Here is a 17,798-nt window from a genome sequence, read left to right as displayed (position 1 = left end):
AGAAAGGAACACAGAAAATATACAGTAACAGTCCCCTTACAGGCAATACAATGGCACTAAATTCCTATCTTTCAATAGTTACCCTGAATGTAAATGGGCTCAATGCCCCAATCAAAAGACACAGGCTATCAGATTGGATTAAAAAACAAGACCCATCGATATGCTGTCTGCAAGAGACTCATTTTAGACCCAAAGACACCCCCAGATTGAAAGTGAGGGGGTGGAAAACAATTTACCATGCTAATGGACACCAAAAGAAAGCTTGGGTGGCAATCCTTATATCAGACAAATTAGATTTTAAGCCAAAGACTGTAATAAGAGATGAGGAAGGACACTATACCATACCTGAAGGGTCTATGCAACAAGAAGATCTAATAATTGTAAATATCTATGCCCCTAACATGGGAGCAGCCAATTATGTAAGGCAATTAATAACAAAAGCAAAGAAACACATTGACAACAAAACAATAATAGTGGGGGACTTTAACACTCCCCTGACTGAAATGGACAGATCATCTAAGCAAAAGATCAACAAGGAAATAAAGACTTTAAATGACACACTGGACCAAATGGACTTCACAGACATACTCAGAACATTCCATCCCAAAGTAATGGAATACACATTCTTCTCTAGTGCCCATGGAACATTCTCTAGAATAGATCACATCCTCGGTCACAAATCAGGTCTCAACCAGTACTAAAAGATTGGGATTATTCCCTGCATATTTTCAGACCACAGTGCTTTGAAACTAGAACTCAATCACAAGAGGAAAGTCGGAAAGAACTCAAATACATGGAGGCTAAAGAGCATCCTACTCAAGAATGAATGGGTCAACCAGGAAATTTAAAAAATTCATGGAAACCAATGAAAATGAAAGCACAACTGTTCAAACTCTTTGGGATACAGCAAAGGCAGTCCTGAGAGGAAAGTATATAGCAATACAAGCCTTTCTCAAGAAACAAGAAAGGTCTCTAATACACAACCTAACCCTACACCTAAAGGAGCTAGAGAAAAAACAGCAAATAAAGCCTAAACCCAGCAGGAGAAGAGAAATAATAAAGATCAGAGCAGAAATCAATGAAATAGAAACCAAAAGAACAGGAGGACAGATCAACGAAACTAGGAGCTGGTTCTTTGAAAGAATTAACAAGATTGATAAACCCCTGGCCAGCCTTATCAAAAAGAAAAGAAAAATGACCCAAATCAACAAAATCATGAATGAAAGAGGAGAGATCACAACCAGCACCAAAGAAATACAAACAATTATAAGAACATATTATTAGCAACTCTATGCCAGCAAATTAGATAACCTGGCAGAAATGGATGCATTCCTAGAGATGTATCAACTACCAAAATGGAACCAGGAAGAAGTAGAAAACCTGAACAGACCTATAACTGGTAAGTAAATTGAAGCAGTCATCAAAAATCTCCCAAGAAACAAAAGCCCAGGGCCAGATGGCTTCCCAGGGGAATTCTACCAAACATTTTAAGAAGAATTAATACCTATTCTTCTGAAACAGTTCCAAAAAATAGAAATGGAAGCAAAACTTCCAAACTCGTTTTATGAGGCCACCATTACCTTGATCCCCAAACCAGACAAAGACCCCATCAAAAAGGAGAATTACAGACCAATATCCTTGATGAACATGGATGCAAAAATTCTCACCAAAATAGTAGCCAATAGGATCCAACAGTACATTAAAAGGATTATTCACCACGAGCAAGCGGGATTTATCCCTGGGTTACAAGGTTGGTTCAACATCCGCAAATCAATCAACGTGATACAATACATTAACAAAAGAATGAACAAGAATCATATGATCCTCTCAATAGATGCAGAAAAAGCATTTGACAAAGTACAACATCCTTTCTTGATCAAAACTCTTCAGAGTATAGGGATAGAGGGTATATATCTCAATATCATAAAAGCCATCTATGAAAAACCTACAGCGAATATCATTCTTAATGGGGAAAAACTGAGAGCTTTCCCCCTGAGGTCAGGAATGCGGCAGGGATGTCCACTATCACCACTGCAATTCCACATAGTATTAGAAGTCCTAGCCACAGCAAGCAGACAACAAAAAGAAATCAAAGGCATCCAAATTGGCAAAGAAGAAGTCAAACTCTCACTGTTTGCAGATGATATGATACTTTATGTGGAAAACCCAAAAGACTCCACCCCAAAACTGCTAGAACTCATACAGGAATTTAGTAAAGTGGCAGGGTATAAAATCAATGCACAGAAATCAGTGGCATTCCTATACACCAACAACAAGACAGAAGAGAGAGAAATTAAGGAGTCGATCCCATTTACAATTGCACCCAAAACCATAAGATACCTAGGAATAAATCTAACCTAAGAGGAAAAGAATCAGTACTCAGAAAACTATAAAATACTCATGAAAGAAATTGAGGAAGACACAAAGAAATGGAAAAATGTTCCATGCTCATGGATTGGAAGGACAATTATGGTGGAAGATGTCAATGCTACCTCGAGCAATCTACACATTCAATGCAATCCCCATCAAAATACCAACCACTTTTTTCAAAGAAATGGAACAGCTAATCCTAAAATTTGTATGGAACCAGAAAAGACCCCGAATAGCCAGAGGAATGTTGAAAAAGAAAAGCAAAGCTGGCAGCATCACAATTCTGGACTTCCAGCTCTATTACAAAGCTGTCATCATCAAGACACTATGGTACTGACACAAAAACAGACACATAGATCAATGGAACAGAATAGAGAGCCCAGAAATGGACCCTCAACTCTATGGGCAACTAATCTTCAACAAAGCAGGAAAGAATGTCCAATGGAAAAAAGACAGTCTCTTCAACAAATGGTGTTGGGAAAATTGGACAGCCACATGCAGAAGAATGAAACGGGACCATTTCCTTACACCACACAAAAAATAGACTCAAAATGGTTGAAAGACCTAAATGTGAGACAGGAGTCCACCAAAATCCTAAAAGAGAACACAGACAGCAACCTCTTCGACCTCAGCTGCAGCAAATTCTTCCTAGAAACATCATCCAAGGCAAGGGAAGCAAGGGCAAAAATGGACTATTGGGACTTCATCAAGATAAAAAGCTTTTGCACAGCAAAAGGAACAGTCAACAAGTCCAAAAGACAACTGACAGAATGGTAGAAGATATTTGCAAATGACATATCAGATAAAGGGCTAGTATCCAAAATTGATAAAGAACTTATCAAACTCAAAACCCTAAGAACAAATGATCCAATCAAGAAATGGGCAGAAGACATGAACAGACAGTTTTCCAAAGAAGACATCCAAATGGCCAACAGAGAGATGACAAAGTGCTCAATATCGCTCGGCATCAGGGAAATCCAAATCAAAACCTCAATGAGATACCACCTCACACTAGTCAGAATGGTTAAAATTAACAAGTCAGGAAATGATGGATGTTGGCAGGGATGCGGAGAAAGGGGAACCCTTCTACACTGTTGGTGGGAATGCAAGCTGGTGCAACCACTCCGGAAAACAGTATGGAGGTTCCTCAAAAAGTTGAAAAGAGAGTTACCATACGATCCAGCATTTGCACTACTGGGCATTTATCCCAAAGGTACAAATGTAATGATCTGAAGGGGTATGTGCACCCCAGTGTTTATAGCAGCAATGTCCACAATAGCCACACTCTGGAAAGAGCCAAGATGTCCATCGACAGATGAATGGATAAGGAAGCTGTGGTATATATATACAATGGAATATTATGCAGCCATTAAAAGGAAGGTGATCTTGCCATTTGCAAGGACGTGGATGGAACTGGAGGGTGTTATGCTGAGCGAAATAAGTCAATCAGAGAAAGACATGTATCATATGACCTCACTGATATGAGGAATTCTTAATCTCAGGAAACAAACTGAGGGCTGCTGGAGTGGGGGTGGTGGGAGGGATGGGGTGGCTGGGTGATGGACATTGGGGAGGGTATGTGCTATGGTGAGTGCTGTGAATTGTGCAAGACTGTTGAATCACAGACCTGTACCTCTGAAACAAATAACGCAATATATGTTAAGAAAAAAAAAAGAAAAAGATAGGGGAAGAATGAAGGGGGGAATCGGAGGGGGAGACAAACCATGAGAGATGATGGACTCTGAAAAACAAACTGAGGATTCTAGAGGGGAAGGTGGTGGGGGGATGGGTTAGCCTGGTGATGGGTATTAAAGAGGGCACGTTCTGCATGGAGCACTGGGTGTTATGCACAAACAATGAATCATGGAAAACTGCATCAAAAACTAATGATGTAATGTCTGGTGATTAACATAATAAAAATTTTAAAAAAAAGAACATAAGAGTAACCAATAAGATGTCTAAGGTAGATTGTTAGGCAAACAGAGCAAGTTTCGGGACAATTGGATCCCATTATGGCATTTCCTCCCATCTACATATATGTATTTGTACATATACAGGGAATCTTCATCATCTGAATCTTTTACCATGAGGAGGTTGAGCGGGGAAGAAAAGGTATTCATGCTAAGAATATATTCACCAGTGAACTGTAAATTCTCTCTTCCAATGTCTCTTCCTGCTTGGCACTATAGTTAAAATCTGTGCTGCTCTGGCTCGAGCTGATTGTGGGTCCCCTAAACTTACTGCGAATTCAGTGTCAGGCAGGAAGGGCATAAAACAAAAGGGCGCATTTGGCAAAGAGTGTAGGATTTCCTGAAGCCTGAGAAGGTGACAGGGGAAAGGTGCTTAATCTTGTAGAATCCCATGGGCCAACAGGGGGTTGCCAGATCAGAAAACATAAAAAAGAAATCATCAGGGAACATCACAAAAGGGCACTCAATAGAGGATAATTTGCCTATAAGGGGCTAAAAAATGCCCCCTACACATTTAAGGAAATGATATTTTGAAGGTAGAAGAGATGGGAATGTCAGTTGTGAAGTGAAGGGAACTTTCATGCTTTGCTTTGGATGCCTTTGTATTGTTTCTGTCTTTTCATGAGAAAGTAGTCATCTATTACTTGGAGTGATATTTTTAAAAAATTCCCAAAAGTTTATTCATAAAGACTTCCCTTTTAAAAAACATGTTAATGGGTATCTACATAGAATGGTCTGAAAGAATATACTCTGATAGAATACTTCCATTGTTTCTGGAGACATATATAGGGATTCTTTATGACCTTCCTTTCCTTGTCTTCATTTTCTTGTTTGTAATGAATTGCACTGGTTTGGAGTAAGAGAAAATGAGGAAGGGAGGAAGGAAGGTAGGGCAGTACAAATGATTAAAGGAACACTAAAAAAATGTTCTAGAATTTTCTATTTTTTTAAGATTTTATTTATTTATTTGAGAGAGAGAGAATGAGAGATAGAGAGCATGAGAGGGAAGAGGGTCAGAGGGAGAAACAGACTCCCTGCTGAGCAGGGAGCCTGATGTGGGACTCGATCCCAGGACTCCAGGATCATGACCTGAGCCAAAGGCAGTCACTTAACCAACTGAGCCACCCAGGCACCCTAGAATCTTCTATTTTTAAGCCACTTGTACCTGCTTAGCTTGTAGGCTGTTTTAATTTTTGTGTGTTTATTCAAATTATTGTTTATTGTTAGGTATTTAGGCTGTTCCAAATCTTCTTTTTAAAACAGTATAAAATAGGCATAATTGGCTAAAAATTCATTAGAATTTAACAAGTAAAAGAATGGACACAAGGGGTGCCTGGCTGGCTTAGCAGAGCATGTGACTCTTGATCTCAGGGTCATGAGTTCAAGCCCCACATTGCCGGTGGAGCCTACTAAAAAAAAAAAAAAAAGAATGGAGACAAAAATGGAAGAATTTTGAGAAATGGGCCAAAATGCTTCAAGATGAAGATGTAGGTGGGAAAGCTGCCCTGCTGTGCATCCAAACTAGCAGTTATCCAAAGCTAGTGAGTGGTGATGATAATTTTTGCTCAAATCGTTGAACAGCATCATTCTAATGACCAGCTTGCATTCACCCAGGATGTTGTGGCAGAATTTATGTTGGTTCAATCCAACATAATCCAATTCTTTTCAAAAAGAAAAGGCCCTTTTCTTTTCCTGTTTCCCCAACAGACCAGTGCTATTTCTTAAGTGACATCTCTGGATTGCTCTGTCATTTTTGAGGCATGGATGGAGATGTAAACAAATTCTCTTTCTCTTAAGGGTGGCCACATGAAAGGTACGGACATGAATAGTTTCCTGGTGCTCAATTCATGACCCTGTCACTGTGCCATTGGGTTAAAAGGCAGGAGACTTGGAGCATTTTCAACACCTGCCTCTCTGGAAATCCTTCTCATTGCAGTTACCAAATTCAGCAAAATGAGGGAGGATTGATGAGGTTCAGGGGATTTAGCGGTAGACATCATCGATGAAATTTTCAATCAGGAACATTCAGCAGAGGGCTGGTACTACACTGGGAACCTGGGAACCAAAGACAATGAAGACATGACTTGGCTCTCAAGTAGCTCATGGTCTAGTCGGGGGGTCAGAGATATGCTGGATTGGCTCAGACTGGCTTGCAAGAGCCATGGTTGGCTAGACTTTCAGGAACTTGTGAGCCCCTTTATATTACCTGAGTAGGTTGAAATCAGCCATGATAGGAGTATTACCACGGAAGTGGCCTAATGCACTAAATTGGTGCTCCCTTTCTCTTATCCAGTTGTTTAGCATTTACCCTTGGGGGAGCGGTAACCAGAGGATCACAGGACACCTAGCTCTGCCGGTGCACTGAGGAGAAACTGAATGCCTAGCCAGGGCCCATTCTACAAATGGCTCTGGGGTCCTGGTGAGGGTGGGGTAGGCAGTTATTGCAGGAGCAGGCAGGCCGGCAGGGTCGACTCCAATCCCACGGACCACGGAGGGGAGGGGCCTTGTTGCTGCTGGGGCTCAGACAGGGCTGATCTGCCAACAGGCCCCGGAGGTCCTCCCTCACCAAGGCAAGGAAGAGGGTGCCCTTCTGGAGTCCTTCCTGGTCTCAAGCTAACTTCTGGTAAGGTCACTGCCTCTTCAAAATATCAATTTGTCCTCCACCCCCAACTTCTGTATATATTTTGACTTTTGCTCGGTATGGAAAATTTTCTAGAGCTTTCTGGAGGAAAACTCAACTGCTAATTGTGTTCTGAACTCTAGGATTTTTTCTTTGTTTGTTTTTGTTTTTGTTTGGGGAGCCCAGTACTGGAGAAACTGCCTAGAAGGCGTGGGGAGGTGTTTAGGGGACATTTCTGCAGAGGTGGGGGGCTCCACGGCCCCTGTTTTTCCAAGCCTCCAGGACTGTGTTCATTCTCATCAGGGCAAATCCCTACAGGGTATGTGCCCAGTAAGAAGCTACCTAGGATTCCAACACATGTGCACCAGAACCAATAGAACTCTTTCTGGAGGTAGGAAGTCTCTGGAGAAACCACCATCCCCCGCAAAGATAGGACCACCCAAGTTCCACAGGAGTGATTAACTGAAGGCGAATAAAAGAAAACACTTAAAAAGGTCAACACAATTGCTAGTTTCATTTTTTTTCTTTTTACTTGAAAACTTGTTTTAACCATCAAATTTTGGCAATTACAAACCTGTACACTGTTGGTTTTTTTGTTTTTTGTTTTTTTTGGCCGTCCTTTTGTTGTTGTTGTTTTTCTTTCTTTTCTCATTTTTTTTTTTTAGAAAAAGAACACAAGACTGAATACTGCCAACAGCAATATATGCAGGAACAATCCAAGTCTGTAAGGGACAAGATTCACTTGAAGTGTTAGCTTTCCCCTTTGCATAAGGTTTGGTGTGCGGTGTGTGTGCAAGTTTAGGGGAGTTCTCAGGGGTGTGTGTGTGTGTGGGTGTGTGTAAAGAAACAACATACTTTATCTGAATCCGAAATGGCATAAAAATCAGGTACCTAGTAACTGGGCAAAGCACACTTGTTTTAAAAAATGTCAATACAAACATTTTCTTGGAAACAGAGAAAATTAAATGAAAACAGTAGAACCCAAAAAAGATTACAGTACATTTTGAAATGATTAAAAAACATCCTTTTCAAATCTAAGGTCCTGTGTGTGTGTGTGTGTGCGTGCGTGCATGGAGTTACCTCAAAAGTTTGTAGACCAACAGCATGGGTGACTTAGAATTATACTTGACCCCCCAAATTAAAGCATCCTGATAGGCATCAAATACAGTATCTACAAAAAGCCTGGAAAATTGAAACCATTATATACAATTTTATAAACATTTTAAACACCAAAACATACATCTTTTACAAACCAGCCTGTTTGTAACAGGTAAATTTACAAGACAATCTCTCTGATACAGTGCTTCCATTTCCGGAACACATTTGTCACCTCCTGAAATGCAGTAGTAAGGGCTCAGAAAGTTGTTAAGTAGTAGCAATTGTGGTATTTGTTTGCCGGAAGGGTGCTACAGTCCATACCAATGGGTCCAAACACGCTTCGAATGGACTGTACGATTCTCTAGTGCATCTTCAACACTGGAAGAGACTAATTATGGCCTTTGTGTAATATTACATACTTGTAATTATTGCTTTTCATTATTACATAAGGAAAGAAAATCTTACTCGTTTCCCAGCTCTTAGCCAGCTGGCTAAGTATTAACTGATGCCAAACCCACAAATAGTGACTTTAAACCCTAGAATTATGCAACCAGAAGCTTAAAGCCATTGTGGATTTCCACCAGAAAAATGTGCAGTTGAATGTTGCGGGACAAACACCAGCATAAACACGTAACCGCCTTCTCACAGACCACACAAAATGAGAACTCCAAAGCAGCTCCTCTTCAAATCTCCATTTCTCATGGTTTGAAACGAAAAACATAAAACATGCAAGCCTCACTACTTTTAGCGATATCTGTGCACTGGGGAGGGCAGAAGTGTGAAGAAACCAGGCCATTATCTGGGCAGCCCATGCAAAATGAACACTAGATCTTCCTGAACTCGTTCACAGGGAAGTGTTTTCTGGGTCTCACGTGATTCCTTGTGGTAATCTTGTTTCTCACTTCCCGACTTTGATTACGTAGACACGGCGTTAGTGGGGGCAGTGGGTGGGGGCGGGGGGCGGGGTGGGAAGTAAGTAGGCGTTGGCCAGTGGTGTATATCTTTTACTTGCTTCTTTTCCAGGTTGTGCTGGTGATTCCCAAGGGCAGTTCCAGGTAAGTCCCAGGAATGTATCCTAAAGGCCCTTTCCGGGCCTTCCGACTGATTGTCTGCTAGGGTAAACCTCAAATGCATAGACTTGACCTGCTCTTCCCACTGTCTTCTACAATGGCATTTCATGAATGGGCAGGATATGAGTAAATGGAAAGCTGGTGTGGAATGGAGCTCAGCAGCAAAATGCTTGCAGAAGAAAGCAACTGAACACCTGCTTTATTCATCTTTGATGGCCCCGTAGCTTCTGCTTGCGACATGACACACATCAACAGTCCAGTCCAACTACTCTCAGCCTTACAGGAATGTGTGTCATACAGGTAAAATGCCCACAACAGGCTACGGAAAACGACTCCCAGGAGGTAGCATGTACATGATCAAAAAAAGGGCAAGACACTTATCGGCTTCTATACTTTCCATGTGGTTCATCATGGCAGAGGGGAGAAGAACAAACACCAGGACCGGGAGGGAGGAAAAAAAAAAAAAGAAAAACAAAACTGCATCCAGTAGGTAACATTATAATCCAAGTTTCACTATAATTGATGCCTGGTCTGAGTTCCGTTCTGTAATTATCATTCTATCCTCATTTTAGAAAACATTCATTTGGTAAAAGCAGCATTTTGGTAAGTGTCCAAAGAAATGTGTGAATTCTGAAACTGCCTCCTTCCTAGGGGTGGCTACAAGGAAACTTGGGATCCTAAGGCTTCCAGAGAAATAATCTCCATGAATTCTCTTTTCTAGCATTTTCCAAAGCAGGAATGTGGGATGTCAGAAGGTCCAGCAGATACAGGCAGATACCATGTCCCAGGAAGGTCAGTGGAACAATGTTATATAGAAAGAATATCAGCCAAATGATGGGTTCTAATCCCTGTTTAGCTACTTCACTTCCTGCGTGAGCTTGGGCAAGTCCCTTCCCTTCTCTGGTCATGTTTCCTCTTTTATTAAAAAAAGGGGATTAGAAGCAGATCTTAAGGACCCTTCCAGCTCTTTGGCTCATCAGTGACCCCACTCAGTTCCACCCTGGCCTGACTGCAATCGTTTTGTAACCTACAGGGAAAACCAGCTATCCCCAAAGTGAAAAGATATCCTGTGTTTAAAGGTAATGAATCAAAACATAACACATGCTCGTCTGGTATACATTTAGCTGCAGAACTCTTCTGCAGAAACTCAGGGGAAGACATGCTGAAGAAAGAGGTATGTTAGATAGGTCAGGGCAAAAAGAGTGCGCACAGTTTTCTTGGGTGACTTCACAACTGCATTAGGGATCTATTTATTCCTTCATTACCGTGTCAGGCAGGCATTCTCCCTCGAGGAGATGCTGTGTAAGCAGCATCGGCATTAATCTCGTTCTAATATTTCCTGGGGGCAAGAGATGAATTGTTGGTTTTACTTTGATGGTTTTTATGTCATTGCATTATTAAAAGTGTAGCAGTGATTCTATTCTAGACCATTAGTTCATCATTTTCTCCGTGATTCTTGCACACGTGCTTCTTACATAAGAAAAATACCAGAGACTCTATTCTCAAAAGCAGCCTCAGTGAAATTTCATTTATTTCAAGACCACAGTGCGGGTAATGCTTCCACAAGGAGGTCCGACCAAGAGACAGGGAGAGGAGAAAAGCTGGAAAATCTGTGAAGTGTACCCTGAACTCTGGAAGCTTGGGAATGAAAAAGAATTTTTTTTGTTTTGTTTTGTTACAACGAGCTTCAGAAACACTGACTCCTACAAAGCAGTGGACTAAACACAACGGAAGCAACTAAAAATATGTCTGAGTGGATGATACACAGAATCAGGACAGACTAGTCGACACACCAATGCCAAATGTCACCAGAAACCGTGGACACAGAGATTTGCTCATGAAGCAGATAGTGCAAATATGCATTTATTTACCATGGCCACTGTGCACGCAGCCATAATCTGACTGAAGCAAAAGAGCGGAGTCACTCAACTTGGTAACTTTCAGCTTTGAGGACTGGGTTATTGTATTTCTGGTGAAGTGATTCTCCTGTCAATTTGTGAAACTCTGGGCCAAAGCCCACACGTCAGGAGAGAGAAGAACCCCGGGGTGTAATTAAACATTACACATCTTTCAAATAAGAGTTTAGTTCTGGAAAACTATAATAAAATATCATTTTTTCAAAAGCACAGTTTTGTTTTAAGTCACTATAAATGGCAGTACCAAAATAAAGTTAAGTGAACCAGAGCAAAATATGGCATTTGGTGTTTCTCTAACATTGTAGAGATCAGAGAAATTGGAAAGTCTGCCTCGCTGGCAGGATTTTTCAACACAGTCCATATCCTAAAACCTTCACGTTAGCTTTCCTCAAGAGCAGCCTTATTGAGTGCAAGCACATATTTGTACATAGGCCCAGACACATACGCTATTATAATTTATACACAAGAACTACTCTACTTTCTTCTTTTTTCAAACATAATTGCATTTATAGTGATGATGCTACCAATTTAAAATAACACTTAGATTTTATCTGCATTATCAAGAATTGTGATCATCCAGCTGAAAGTTTTGAAAGTATATTTCCCTTTTTTTCTCCCTGAATTTGAATTCTGCTTAAACCTCTAAATTCCTCTCATTGTAGAGAACAACGTGCCAAAGTACAACTTTTTTTTTCTTTTTCTTCCCTGATTCTCAGAACAAAAGCCAATTTCTGCAGTAATATTAAAATTGTAGCTATGGCCAGGAATATTTACTGGAAAACACAAAAACAGATAATCACATTCTTTCTAATGTTTGAATAACGTCAACCTTCTCCCCAGCCCCCAAAAGTGAGCCCAAATATCCTCACATTCCTCTCCAATGATACCCTTCTCAAAGATCATAAAGCCCAGCTATATTATATTGGATGATTAACACAAACAAACAAACAAAAATAACTAAGCATACAAACCATGTTACCCAAATCTAATTTTATAGCTGAAAACTGGACAGCTTATTAAAGAAAAATAGAGTTGATTTTGAAGGCTTCAGCCCATTTTCTTGTTTGTTTTTTTTTTTTAATAATATTTGTTTCTCTTTTCTTTCGCCTAAGAGACTAACTTTTCCAACCATCATAACTACTATTTTCATCCCCTCCCCCCCATTGGCTCAAAATGACATGCAACAATGCCTCTTGGCTTGTTGCCAGTTATTAATACTGCCGCCTTGGCCGCTATAACCCTTCCTGGGTCCTGATACTGCACAAAGCCATACAGGACGGGCTGTATAACCTAGCAGGTGGAGTTTATTCTGCCTGTAGAAACTCAGTGCCCCATCTTGGTTGTGAATGCAGGTACCTACTGCAAGGCTATCGACCCATCACCGCTAAGAAACAATCGGAAACTTTCCTTTGCACCCAGCATGACAGGAGCTTGCCCGTGACAGCAGGACTTGTAAAGAAGTTCCCCAGGGGACAAGTCTGTGTTCCCTTCGGGCCGCTGGCCGCGCAGACGCACGACCCCCGCCAGCCTCCTTCCCGCAGTTCAGCCACGGACAGCGCCAAGGGCCCGGGGCAGATGCGCCATCTACACCTGGGTCTGGTGCTGAGTCTCGATGAAGGGAATGTGCAGGCTGGCGAGGCTGAGCTCTCCCACGCTCTCGTAGTCACTCATGGCTGCTTCAGAATCGTCAAAGCCACAGCTGGCCGACACATCCGAGGACGAGGTGCCTCTGGAATTGTGCAAGGAGAGAGACACGCTGTCGGTGGGGCCGGCCGTCTCTGCGCCCTGGTTCATGCTCACGGCAAAAGTACTAAATTCACAGGCGGCCGGCGGGCCCGCCAAATCCGTGTCGTTGGGGAATGGGTGGGGAGGAAGGTACTGGCTGGGGTGGAACTGGGGCCTTCTCCTGCAGTCGGGGCTCAGCGTGCTGGCCAGCGACACAGGCTGGGAGGGCGGCAGGGCCTCGTACTGGTCTGGGAAGTCCTCTGGCAGGGGAGGGGGCAGCTGGTCCTGGTTCAGGAACTCCTCTTCATGGGGGGGTGGGTACTCGCTGTCGATGTCATAGCCGCCCAGGTAGTAATCGCTCTCCAGCTCCCGCGTGCTGCCCTGGTGTACAGACCCTCCCTCCTGGTTCTCATAGTTGGGCACTTCCTCTATGTCCGACAGCCGGGCCCCAGGCATCCAGTCGGAGGTGTCCCAGTGATAGGCTGTGGGAGAAAAGCTGTGACAGTCAATTTCCTCCAGACTGGAGCTGGGGCAGGGCTTGGAAAAGGAGCGGATTGGGCGGGAGGGGGGGGGGGCTGACATGCAATTAACATCCAAGAGACCCTAAGGTGCCGGGGTCATGTGCATGCTCCTTACAGGGCTCCCTCAGGGACCAGCCATGCTCTGGCCCCCGGGAGAATGAGGCGATGGTGACTCTGAGAGAGGGTGCCCGGTTGCTGCAGAGCCTCACACTCAGCCATGCCACAAGGGATGGCTAGCCAGGGCATGCGGAGTAAACCCAGTTCCAGCAGCCCCTCCCTGCTAGTCCTTCTTCCTTTCTATACACTAAATGCAGAGCCAGGCTGGCAACATGCTCCCGGAGAGAGGGCAAGGTATGGGCCGTACTGTGGTCCCCGGAAGGTAGGAGGACGCGCTGCAAATGAATGACCGACACACGCGGTGGGGAGGCTGGGGGAGGGATGCTGGGGGGACTTTCGCTTCCAATGCCAAGCACACAAGACACCTGGAACATGCAAAATGCAGATCAAAGAAACCCAGAAAGGACGGAGGGAGAGGGACCGGGTAAGAACGGACTCAGCAATTCAAAACGTGGAAGAAAAACGTTATGCTGGGGTTGTGGCAGAGTCACCTCGGTTGTAGTTCTGTCCTTGGTCCATGATAGACACTGTTTAAATACAAAGGGAGAGGTAAACCTGATAATCTAAGCTACGCGAAGAGGGTAAAACAGAACATTTTAGATAACTTAAAAACACCTGCTCCTGTTTCTCCTCCTTGTTCTTTGGGAAATAAAAAGATAAATCCCATGTATACCTGGTCCTAATTGTATTAAGTCACTAATAAAAGTTACCTGATTAAAATCAATCCCCATAAGAGTATAGCCTTGAATGCTTTCTTAAGTATGTTAAATATAAGAACAAATTTAGTAGTAACCTGGATTCCAGCTGATTGGGAACTCTTGTCTTAGAAGGGCTTTTATAAAAAAGAGTACCCCACCTATTTAACAAATTATGAACTAGGTTTTTTTTTTTCCTTTAAAATTGTAAAATTCACTCCAACCCCTAGAGAAACAGCCGGTGTCCCCTAGGTTTCTAGCTGATTAAAAGCAACCCCAGATCAAGTGACACAGAAGCCATACTTCCAAAAGGATAACTCTTTACACAAAGAAATGCTATGGAAGAAAAAAGTAAATACCTTCATTCTCTATAGTGTCAACTACATTGTTGACAAGCTGAATGACAGTCACAATGGACGCTTGTGGCCAGGAAAAGAAGACAGAGGAGAAGGGAAGGAGATTTTCTGGTTAGTCACGTAGTTCAGATAGAAGAGAACGTCTCTTCACAACGATGGCAACATCAAAGGTGCAGCATGCAAACACCCAAAGCCTCCCCAGTCTGCCTGTGAAGCAGCGCTCTGGTGAACGCTTTTATCTGAGGGTCCTGGGGGTCCTTGGAACAGAAGGGCCAGGGCAGCAAACCCAGGACCAGGCATGATCGGCAGGGAGTACTGGCTCATAAATTCACACCTCATGGCCCAGTGAAATCAATCTAGGAAGGCAGTGGCTCATCAAGCTCAGGCTAATTTCTCATTAATAACTCCCAAAGGCTCCCAGGGGAAGACCTCACTATTCCCACGGATAATTATTTGTCGGTCAGCCATGCTGCTCCAAGCCAAATGTCAGAGATGGAGGATCACCTTGCAGGGCTGATGGCCTCACACTCCCATGATGCCACTGATAGCCTAGAACAAACCCAAGGCCTGGCTTCTACCGGTAAAGCACAGACAAAAGTCAGCATCTGGCCTCTGAAATCTGGGAAGGAGAATTTTGTGCTCTATATGGGGTTGATTTAGCACCCGATACCAGCAGCTTGTGGAGAGGTGATCAGGCTTAAAATTTGTTTGTTGAAAATTCCTAACACTACCCACTTTCGTCAGGACCAACCCAGAAAGGTTAAGCATGAAAGGCCAAATGTGTGAGCTTAAGGGCACACATAGCAGAGCCCGTGAGAATAGTCAGCTAGGTAGCATTGCCAGACCCCTGCCCGGAGTGGAAACTACGTGTTCTCGGGTGTTTCTATATAAAAAGCCAAGGAGCAACAGCTTTTCTTCTGGTTGGGGATGAGGGAAGGAGTAAGTATCACGGCAAACAGATCTGGAGGTATGTCCCTGACCTTCCGAGAATGGTCAGAAGAAAGCCACTGTTATATGGTTTGTTACCCCAGCAGTCAGATACAAGTAGGCTTCTGCACCTCTCTGGAATGCCGGGTACTGGGGTGAAAGAGATTTGGGGATGAGGGTGCCGAAGGTAGACTATTTTACTTCCATGATTGCTTCTATGGCCTTGGAGCTCACCTGTTCCTCTATTTACCTGGGGGGCAAAGACTGTATCATTTTCGTTTTGTACTTCTGGGTACAAAACACTCAGCACGGGGTTCAGCATGTAGGAGAAACTTGGCATGCATTTATGGGTTGTATGATTACATTAATTGATACATATTCGATTTTTGCCAGTGGCTTACATATGGGGAAATGAAATAAGGTATTGACTAAGGGAATGCTAACTGTCTCTGTGGATGACTATTGGAAATGATTCTTGATTCACCGCTATACAGTAAACTCTCACTGTTTTGTGACCATTTCTGCTCCACCTCCTGCCCTGGGGAGACCAATCCATCCTCCAGAGCTGGTTCCTCAGCTCAGAAAACCCATTCCGGCATTTAGTACTCTCTCCATAAAGATAAGTTCACAAGAGTTGGTGGTAGCAGCTTTGGAGTGTCAATGAAGTCCAGGAACCATATGGAAATCGCATGCCACATTTTGGGTATATGTGCATTTTTCTACGGAATGGATCCATAGTCACAGTATTTATAGATTCTCCAAAGGCCCATGACCCCAGATGCTTATAAGGGGACTTCAGCTGAATGACGATGCCACTTCTAGGGGAAGGAGGTTCTATGGGAAGGAGGTCTTACCCCTAAATGAATTTTCTGACGATGGGGAAATTGGATATACAGTGAAGAGTGAAGAGATCACCAGTTGTAAAATAAAAAAAAGAAAGACCACAGTTTTCTAGAGTATCATTTGGGATGAGGTGGTTCCCGTAGGAGAAGAAGATGCATTATTGGAGGTCAGGGACCTTGGTCCACCTTTGACACAGACCCCTGGCCAGCCCACAGTGGCAGCTCAGCGATGACACCCAACAGCAGGGCTAGCCAAAAAGCTGGTGAACATGCTCCAAAGTCCATGATCAGGCCCAGAAACAGAACTGGTCACATCACCCTCCTCCCTACCCATGGACTTCTAGCACAGGAGGCAAAACCCACACAGGGGAACACAGCTGCCGAGTGCTTACCATTGTCATCGCCAGAATCCGACTGGAAGGAGCTCAGGGACTGAACCTCAGAGTTGCTGCCTTTATTACTGCCTGCAAAACAGGTCACTTCTCCGGGATCATCAACCCCTTTGTCTTTGTGGACAGCCAGAGAGAAAGCAGAAATGACACCGGTTACCTTGTGCATATGCCTAGCCCTCCCACCCCCAGAGTTCACTTCTCAGAGCTCTTTCATTTGCTTCGAGAAAATAATTTAGCTCCACAATAGAAAATTGATTGTACCACTGGGGGCAAAGGTCTGTCAATCAAGTGATTTACATTATGGATTCGAAACCCTTAACCCGTGGTAAATGAGCTTCCAGATAGCTGACAGCCGAAAGGAGCTCTTCCCTCCTCAAAGTAAGGCGACGAAGTGAAGAGTGAAGGCAGGATGAAGTGGCTGGGCTGCTCTTTGCCATTCAGAGTTAATTTAAATCATTTACATGAACCGACGTGGTGTCAACACCAGGTTAAATGAGATTACTTATAAAATAGGGGTATAAATATTTTATAGGCAAGAATGCCATTACATTCATCCCAACTTCCATCTCTGGGGAGCCAGTGGAGTTCTCCGCCTTGCCTTCTAGAGGGCAGCGTCACACCATTTTTGGGAATGACAGTGATCGGAGCTCTGTGTGGTAGGAGGGCAATCGGCAGTGTGGACGTGCTCTTGTCTCCCCACTTCCTTCTTTTGGCTCTGCAAAGACAGCCTGAACAACACACTCTCTCTCTCTCTCTCTCTCTCTCTCTCCAGGGCTATTTTCTTATTTGATGGACTAAAGGAAGCAATAAAAACAAGCCATATCTTGAAGTTGTCAAGTAAAAAAATGAATGAGTCGCCTAAAGATTGTCTCGCCAGCTAACTCTGCCTTGCTTAACAAAGAAGGAAATCTACTCAATAAAAGCATAACAATACTTTGGGGGGAAATGGGAGTTTTGGCGTGAGGTAGATTCTGGAAATTAAGTTGTCACATTATGAAGCAAGTGGAGGAAAAGGATCACCGGGAAAAGCTTCAAATCATCGCGTAACATGATGGGGAGAAGAGACAGGGACTTGTGATTAAGGGGACAGGTGTTCCTCTTTGTGACGGTGGAAATCACTGTTTCCTCCACAAAGGGTGAGGTCAGTACCGGGCACTGTGGCTCTACATCTGCTGTCAG

The 17,798-nt window shown here is 43.3% G+C and overlaps 1 protein-coding gene across 3 annotated transcripts in view; it reads right to left on the bottom strand.

The window, feature by feature from the left end:
- Positions 1 to 12,628: 12,628 nt before the first annotated feature.
- Positions 12,629 to 17,798, bottom strand: part of FAT3 (FAT atypical cadherin 3) — a 499,470-nt gene continuing 494,300 nt past the window's right edge. For 2 of the 3 annotated variants that reach the window (XM_088017597.1, XM_028119619.2), the window contains 4 exons: positions 16,620 to 16,733; positions 14,462 to 14,521; positions 13,899 to 13,934; positions 12,629 to 13,251 (listed from right to left, as the gene is read on the bottom strand). In XM_088017597.1, coding sequence (XP_087873723.1) covers positions 12,629 to 13,251; positions 13,899 to 13,934; positions 14,462 to 14,521; positions 16,620 to 16,733 — 833 coding nt within the window. The remainder of the gene's footprint in view (positions 13,252 to 13,898; positions 13,935 to 14,461; positions 14,522 to 16,619; positions 16,734 to 17,798) is intronic. The other variant, XM_028119620.2, reaches the window with a different exon arrangement.

The sequence above is a fragment of the Eumetopias jubatus genome, unplaced genomic scaffold (assembly GCF_037043125.1).
Source record: "Eumetopias jubatus isolate StellerSeaLion01/CBP00866 unplaced genomic scaffold, mEumJub1_p1.0 scaffold_13, whole genome shotgun sequence".
NCBI lineage: Eukaryota > Metazoa > Chordata > Mammalia > Carnivora > Otariidae > Eumetopias > Eumetopias jubatus.
This window is presented reverse-complemented; position numbering and strand designations above follow the sequence as displayed.